Source organism: Geosmithia morbida, assembly GCF_012550715.1.
Source record: "Geosmithia morbida isolate 1262 chromosome Unknown scaffold_0, whole genome shotgun sequence".
NCBI lineage: Eukaryota > Fungi > Ascomycota > Sordariomycetes > Hypocreales > Bionectriaceae > Geosmithia > Geosmithia morbida.
Window position 1 is genome coordinate 1,858,030 of NW_023336187.1, and position 7,176 is coordinate 1,865,205.

The window sequence follows — 7,176 nt, forward strand, 5'->3', positions numbered from 1 at the left end:
AAAAAAAAAGAAAAAAGACTAAGATACGTGCATATAGGAGGCAACTTTTGCGCAAGACTGACCTTCCCCCCGACATATCCACTCATGCCGCCCTCCCTACGCTTCCTGAATACCGTTCCCTTCCACCCAAACATCTACGAAAATGGAGATCTGTGCATCTCCATCCTCCACCCACCAGGCGACGACGAGTACGGGTACGAGGTTGCTGATGAGCGGTGGAGTCCGGTCCAGAGCCCCGAGACCATACTGGTCAGCACCATCAGCCTGTTCTACGATCCCAACATCGACAGTCCGGCCAATGTCGAGGCGGCTCTGCTGCTGCGCGAGGAGCGGGAAGGCCAGCATAGAAATTTCAAAAAACGGTGTAGGAAGTGTGTTAGGGAGAGCCTGGGAGAGGATTAGCCTGGGGAAGTGGAGGGCACGAGAAGCGTATATACATATACTGCGGGGAATATTTCATCTTTTCTTGTTTGTCTATCTGCTTCCGAGGCATCAATGCAACCAGGAGTTTTGTTCATCTACTCTGTCTTCTCTTTATATCTGGTCCAGACCCAGAATAGATCCGACGACCCTATCCCACTCGTCATCCCATCGGAGGCTCCCCTCCCGGACGGCACCCTCCTTCAACCTGCTGAGCTCCTCGCCGCCCTTGTCGCTCAGAAGACGCAGGAGCACCTCGGCCAGCTGATCTGCCGTCTCGAAGCCGCACCCGTTCTGACCCTCCTTGATCAGCTCCCCGAAGCTCTCAAAGGCCGAGTAGGCCGCGACGGGTAGACCGGCGCCGAACATGTCGACGACTTTCATGGGCAGGTCGACGCCGGAGCTAGACTTGTGCAGGGAGACGCCCAGGTCGGCGCAGGCGAGGAGGGTGGCGTAGTCGCGCGTGGACAGCCAGGCGGTCAGGATACGGATCCCCGGGAGACGTCCCTGGTCCTGAAGCTCGGCAATCTTGTCCGTGTATGCCTTCTTCTGGGGGCCTTTGCCGGTGATGATGGCGAGGATGGGCACGGCAGGCTCGCCACCGTGCTCTCCTGCCCGGGTGGGGTCGGGAGAGCCGCTGTACTTGATCAGGGCGTCGAGGAGAAGGCCGAAATCCTCGTCTGCGGTCCAGGAGGTGCTGCTGACGACGAGGCGCACGGCGCCGGCGACGATGTCCCCGGCGTCCTTCTTCGTCTCGGGCAGACGGGACAGGAAGTCAAGGCGCTCCGTCGACGAAGGGGAGATGGGCCGGAACGTTTCGGCGGGACGGTCGTGGAGCGTCAGCACGGGCGTCTCGATGCCGAAGAGAGGGGAGCGCAGCTGGCGGGCCATGGCGTCGGTGACGGCGAGGTTGGCGTCGCCCAGACGGCGGCCGAAGCCCTTCTCGTACCAGCGGTACAGGGGGACCAGGGGCCGGAGGAGGAGGGTCTCGCGTAGGAGGGTGTGGCCATAGTTGTGCCAGTCTACCAGGACCTTGCTGCCGCGGATGTAGGCGACCAGCATGGCCACGTGGAAGGCCGGGATGGAAGGGGGGTTCTAGGGTCTTCACGTCAGGTTTCTCTCTATCTCGTCTCCACGCATGGATATCAGGAGGAGGAGACGAAGAAGGAGGAGGAGGAGCGGGAGTGACATACCTGAATGATGATCCATCGTGCCGGAGGCGTGGCGTACATGAGAGTGTAGAACAGAGTGCAGAACTGGTGGATGACCTTGTAGGGGATAGCCAGGAGAGGGAGGGTACCCCATGCGATCCATTCGGGCGGAGGGGTGAGCTCGTACAATGCGACGTTGGGCTTGCCGATGAGGGCGGGATGTCTGGCAGTCTCTTTATAAATATAAATACATGTATATATATATATACATATTCGCATGTCAGCGTGTGTGCGTGTGTGCGAGGTGTGGGGGACACGAGGCAGGGGCTGAGCTCTTTGTCGGTTTACCCTTGTAGCCCACCAGGTCGACGTAGCGACCGTGCTTGGCCAGACTGATGCCGTGATACTGCATGCGCGGGCTGCGGCCGATATCGCCGACGACGAGGATCTGGATGTGGTCGTGGTCGCTCTCCTGCGCGGGGCCAGCGTAGCGCGTGGGCACGATGTGGCGCGACTTGCGGGCGAGCCAGACGACGAAGACGAAGAGGTAGCGAGCAGCGATGACGGATAGGCCGCCCGCTACGACGGAGGCGATGAATGGGAACAACATTCCGCAGCAGGGCTCATCGGCGAGGACGAGTTGCCGAGAGCGAGGGTGGTGCCGAGCGAGACGGGGCAGATGCGTGCGTTCCTTTCCCCTCTCTCTCTGTCGTAGCGATGAGCGATGAGGCTCGACGGTGGGAGGTGGTTGGGTGGGTGGGTGGTACAGGTGTCACCAAGAGACGTGAATGAGGTCTGCACAGATTATATGCAGGCAGCGACTCTTCTCCTCTGGCCTTCTCTCTCTCTCTCTCACTCTTTTGTTTTTTTTGTTTTTGTTTTTTTTGTTTTCCCACGAATCTACGAGTACGAGAAGAGGGAGGGTGTATTGATATACATCGCATCTGAAGATGAGGGTAAGGATAATATAGATGGTATCATCAGTGTAGAGGATATCATGATATTCACCATCGGTGTGGCCTCGATAGCGACCTGCCTGTATGAGTAGAACTTTCTGGCGCTATTGAGCGTGAACTGATAAGACATGGCGCATTGGGGGGGAGAGGGGCGGGGGTCAAAGGGTCGTTGGGTAGGTAGGCAATGCTAATAACCCGTAAGTTGCCACAAGCCATAACCACTTGGCAAGTACCATAACCGCCTAAGAGCGGGCAGCCACCAACTGGCAACAGCCCAGGGTTAGTTTTAGTAGAGAAAGTTGGCAGGGACCCTAGACACTCATCTGGGGGGTTTGCATGGACTTGGTGGTAGAGAGGGGGTGAGGATATCTGTCCTGACAGTCCTGCTGCTGTCGCTCTATTGCTGGCGAATGCTGGATCATGTTTTTTTTTTTTTTTTTTTTTTTTTTTTTTTTGCTCCTGGCTGTTGCTTCTTGACTCTTGTCACTTGTCGTGTGTCTGTGTCTGTTTGTTGTTGTTGTTGTTGTTGTTGTTGTTGTTGTTGTTGTTGTTGTTGTTGTTGTTGTTGTTGTGTATCGATGTATCGAGAATCGCTGGACGAATCCACAAGATGATGCACAGATGATACACGGCACAAGAGATCCACCAGCTCTTACACAAACACATCACGTACCCTTAGTTGCTGTCAAATGCCGGACCCGAACAGAACCACTCCCCCTTCCCCTCCCTTCCGGAGAAGAGCATCTCATGAGTCTCGACACTATGTGCATATACAGATAAATACAGGGGGGGGGGGGGAAGAGGAAGAGAAAAAAAGAGTCTAGTTGGTCATGACTTTGTTAGCGCACTCGACCAATGGACCAAGGCGGCTACAATACTCTACGTCGTAATTAGTGGGCTTTGACCGGCTTTTCCTCGCGTTATTATATCGACCCTGTATGAATCTCTGAATTGGCGAGTAATAATCACACTACTCCGTATGTAATACAGGTTATCTAGTACAGTATTATTTTATCCTGCTCACTGCCCACTGTATCATTACTTACAGGCTGACCTACAGGCTACAGGTGATAATGATACTCATACGCGAGTAAGCCGGTCCCCTTGCTCTGGGTCCCCGTCTATCTGTACAGATGCTCGTGGTCTCCAACTCTTGTTCTTGGCACCTCCAGGCACAACGATCGACGTCCCCGTTGCTATGTCTGCCGAGAGGAGCACACACATACACACACACACACACACACACACACGCTTGCTGCTAGACTGTATTGGTAGTAATAGCGCTCGCCTTGTTCCTCCTTCCTTGCCTTCCATCTCTTTGTCCCTGCCTTCTCTCACCCACTCACTCACACACACACACACTCTCTCCTCACTATTAACCCCCATCACACACACACACACACAACTCCCCCCTTCCCCCTTGGGCGTCCTGTGCCGTCCTCTCACATCCTCCCACAGCTGCTGTCTCAGCCGATTTTGGATCGGACAGTTGATTTTGCCTATCGCTTGCCTGCTCGCCTCGCCCTCGTCTCCTTGCCATCAAGGGCCACACCACCCACACCACGCCACTCAATCTCTCTCTCTCACCCACCCCTCTTGTAGGCTGCACAGCAACACGCCACGACAAGAGCGAGTCGACGACATTTGGTCTCTTGTCTCCTAGCTCAGCACTCTTCTCCCCACTCTGTGTAGTCGACCAAAAATTCAGGACGTGGCTCTATCTATTCTCCCCCCCCTTCTTTCGCGAAACAGACACACAAGCCACCACGTACTTTCTTCTTCTTCTCCATCTCGTGGCTCGACCGAGACGGGGGGGGGGGAAACCGAATCCAATTGTACCCTGGATCTTTGCAAGCTCGAGTCGTCAGCTCCTTCTCGCGTTCGCTCTCTCTCTCTCTCTCTCTCCTCCTCCTTCCCCACCCCTTGGCGCGCGCGCGACCGCTTCGACTTCCCCGTCGTTTCTCAACAAGTCGAGCGCAATCACAGTCCTACTCGATGAACCAAGGAGGCAAGCCATCGCCCGAATAATAATAGACAGCGCCAGACACGAAAGACTCCCATCATCGCGATGAGCTCCTCATACACCATCCCGCAGTCTACATTACCGCACGCCCACCAGCACCATGTCTACTCGCATGGTCCCTCGCAGTCCCAGACGTCGGTCAACTCTTGGACGTCGTCCGTATCGGGATCCGGATTCCATTCCCACGGCACCGATGACGAGGCGACCATAGTCGACAGCAGCGCCAACGGTAACGGCCACAGCCACGGCCACAGTCACAGTCAAGGTCACGGTGCTCACGCCCACGGCCACAGCAATCACGGCAGCGCCGGTAGCATCGGTGCCGGCAATGCCGCCCGCCCGACGCACTCGCGCCATCATTCCCACGCCCGAACGAGCTCGCAGACCTCCGTCGCCGGTGCCACCACCCTCTCCGCCCTGTCCAGTCGGAAACCCGCCCCCGAGGCTCTCGATATCGCCGGCGGAGCCGGCAGCGGCAGCGGCGGATGGATGAGGGAGACGACGCCTGGCGGGAGGAGCATCGTGACGCCCATCCGCGGTGGTTTCCCGCCGACGCCCAGCGCTCACCATGACGGCCACGACCACGATCACCATGATCACGACCACGGACACGGGCACGACCACGGACACGACCACGGGCACGACCACGATAACCACAGCCACAGCCACGATCACACCGAGACGAGATCCCTCTTTACGAGGATGCTCCTCCCCTACGCTGCCCGAGTGCCCATTTTGCATGCCATCTTGGCCGAAAAGGATTCGAGGCGAATATTTTACTTTATGGGGTACGTCATCGCGCCACCTACGACACGACGAGGGCGGGCAGGCAATTGATTCCGAAACCGGCAAAACGGATGTCAAGGAATGATGTGCTAACCGTTTTCCTTTCTTTTTCCCTTTCGCGCGTAATAGGCTTAACTTTGCCTTCATGATAGTCCAGGCATTCTACGGCTACGTCACCGACTCTCTCGGTCTGCTCAGCGACAGCATTCACATGTTCTTCGATTGCGTAGCCCTGCTGGTCGGATTGTTGGCCGCCGTCATGAGCAAGTGGCCGCCCAGCCAACGATTCCCCTACGGCTTTGGCAAGGTCGAAACGCTCAGCGGGTTTGCCAATGGCATTCTCCTCATGTATGCCATTCCTCTCTCTCTCTGTCTCTCTCTGTCTCGCTCTTCTTCTCCTGCTTCTCGCATCCTTGTCTCTGCCTTCGTCTCTTCGGTTACTTTCCATCTCTCTTTCCTCCTGCCTCCTCCTCTTCTCTCTCTTCCTCTCATTTCGACTCCATACCATGCTAACTAGCACCGTGTAGTCTGCTTAGCTCGGAAATCGCCTTTGAGGCCTTTGAGCGGCTGCGGGAGGGCACGCAGACGAAGCGGCTGAGCGAGCTGCTGGTCGTCAGCACGCTGGGTCTGCTCGTCAATCTGGTGGGCATGGCGTCGTTTGGCCACCACCACCACGGACACGGACACGGGCACGGGCACGGGCACGGGCACGGGCACGGGCACTCGCATGGACACGACCATGACCACGGGCATCCGCACGATGACGATGACGGTCACAGCCACGGTCACGGCCACGGCCACGGCCACGGCCATGACAACGAAAACATGCACGGCATCTACCTACACGTCATGGCCGACACCCTCGGCAGCGTATCGGTCATCGTATCGACGCTCCTGACGAGCGTGTGGGGGTGGGCAGGGTGGGACCCTCTGGCGTCGTGCCTGATCGCGGTGCTGATACTGCTGTCGTCGCTGCCGCTCGTGTCGTCGGCAGCGCAGAGGCTGCTCCTCAGCGTCCCCGAGAGCACGGAGTACAACCTGCGCAGCACGCTGGGCGGGATCCTCCAGCAGCGCGGGGTGGTCAGCTACGCGGCGCCGAAGTTCTGGATGGACGATCGCACGGGCGGCGACGCGGGAGACAGGCTGGTGGGCGTGGTGCACGTCGTGGCGGCCAAGGTGGCCAGCCTGGATGACGTGAGGGACCGCGTGGCCGCGTACCTGGCGCGCGAGGGCGTGGCGGCTGTGGTGCAGGTCGAGAGGGAGGGTGACGCCTCGTGCTGGTGTGTCTCTGGACGGGCGCCGGCCGTAAAGGCATTCTGAGTGCTCTCCCCTCTCGCTCCTCCTCTCCAGGGAGATGTCTGCCTTTGCCTCTCGTCGGTCACGACAACAAGGAAGATGTACCGGTTCATATATATAGATATATATATATATGTTATATATATATATGGCGAGGTGCGGTTGGGCGGTTGGTGTACATCTCATCTAGACAGCTATATACTTGCATAATTACTTGACAGTTGAATTTGGATGCCACGTGACCAAATTTTTTGCTTGATCTTGGTGGCTCTGGTGGCTCTCAGCCGTCAGTAGCTCTTGCTTGGTATATCAGCCATCACCACATGCCAGCGAAGATCAGATATCTAGATGGCTGTGCAAGAGGCTCATTCGGGTGGTCGTCACGATGGTGGGTCTGGCATGTGATAATATGACGTGTGGGTCAAGAGATAAAATGAAAGATCAAGACGAAGTCAGCAGCGGGCCTGAGGTACGATGGATAATGGTAGGAGAGAGAGAGAGAGAGGGAGGGAGAGAGAGAGAGAGAGGGAGGGAGGGAGAGAGA

The 7,176-nt window shown here is 57.0% G+C and overlaps 4 protein-coding genes across 4 annotated transcripts in view; 3 read left to right on the forward strand and 1 right to left on the reverse strand.

The window, feature by feature from the left end:
• The window catches only part of GMORB2_0565 (ubiquitin-conjugating enzyme E2 G1), a gene marked incomplete at both ends in the record, with an annotated part of 836 nt that extends 434 nt beyond the window's left edge, over positions 1 to 402 (forward strand). The window contains one exon of the mRNA XM_035462550.1: positions 38 to 402. Coding sequence (XP_035325480.1) covers positions 38 to 402 — 365 coding nt within the window. The remainder of the gene's footprint in view (positions 1 to 37) is intronic.
• A 132-nt stretch (positions 403 to 534) lies between these two features.
• GMORB2_0566 (beta-1,4-mannosyltransferase) lies at positions 535 to 2,181 on the reverse strand (the record flags this gene model as incomplete). The annotated part of the gene is made up of 3 exons (XM_035462551.1): positions 535 to 1,515; positions 1,614 to 1,751; positions 1,942 to 2,181. The coding sequence occupies 3 exons, from the start codon at positions 2,179 to 2,181 to the stop codon at positions 535 to 537; spliced, it is 1,359 nt and encodes a 452-aa protein (XP_035325481.1).
• Positions 2,182 to 3,660: 1,479 nt separating this feature from the next.
• On the forward strand, positions 3,661 to 4,555 carry GMORB2_0567 (uncharacterized protein; the record flags this gene model as incomplete). Its single annotated transcript, XM_035462552.1, has 2 exons — positions 3,661 to 3,719; positions 4,498 to 4,555. 2 exons carry the CDS (start codon positions 3,661 to 3,663, stop codon positions 4,553 to 4,555), a joined length of 117 nt encoding a protein of 38 aa, XP_035325482.1.
• Positions 4,556 to 4,595: 40 nt separating this feature from the next.
• On the forward strand, positions 4,596 to 6,656 carry GMORB2_0568 (solute carrier family 30 (zinc transporter), member 5/7; the record flags this gene model as incomplete). Its single annotated transcript, XM_035462553.1, has 3 exons — positions 4,596 to 5,338; positions 5,466 to 5,684; positions 5,864 to 6,656. The coding sequence occupies 3 exons, from the start codon at positions 4,596 to 4,598 to the stop codon at positions 6,654 to 6,656; spliced, it is 1,755 nt and encodes a 584-aa protein (XP_035325483.1).
• Between the last annotated feature and the right edge of the window lie 520 nt (positions 6,657 to 7,176).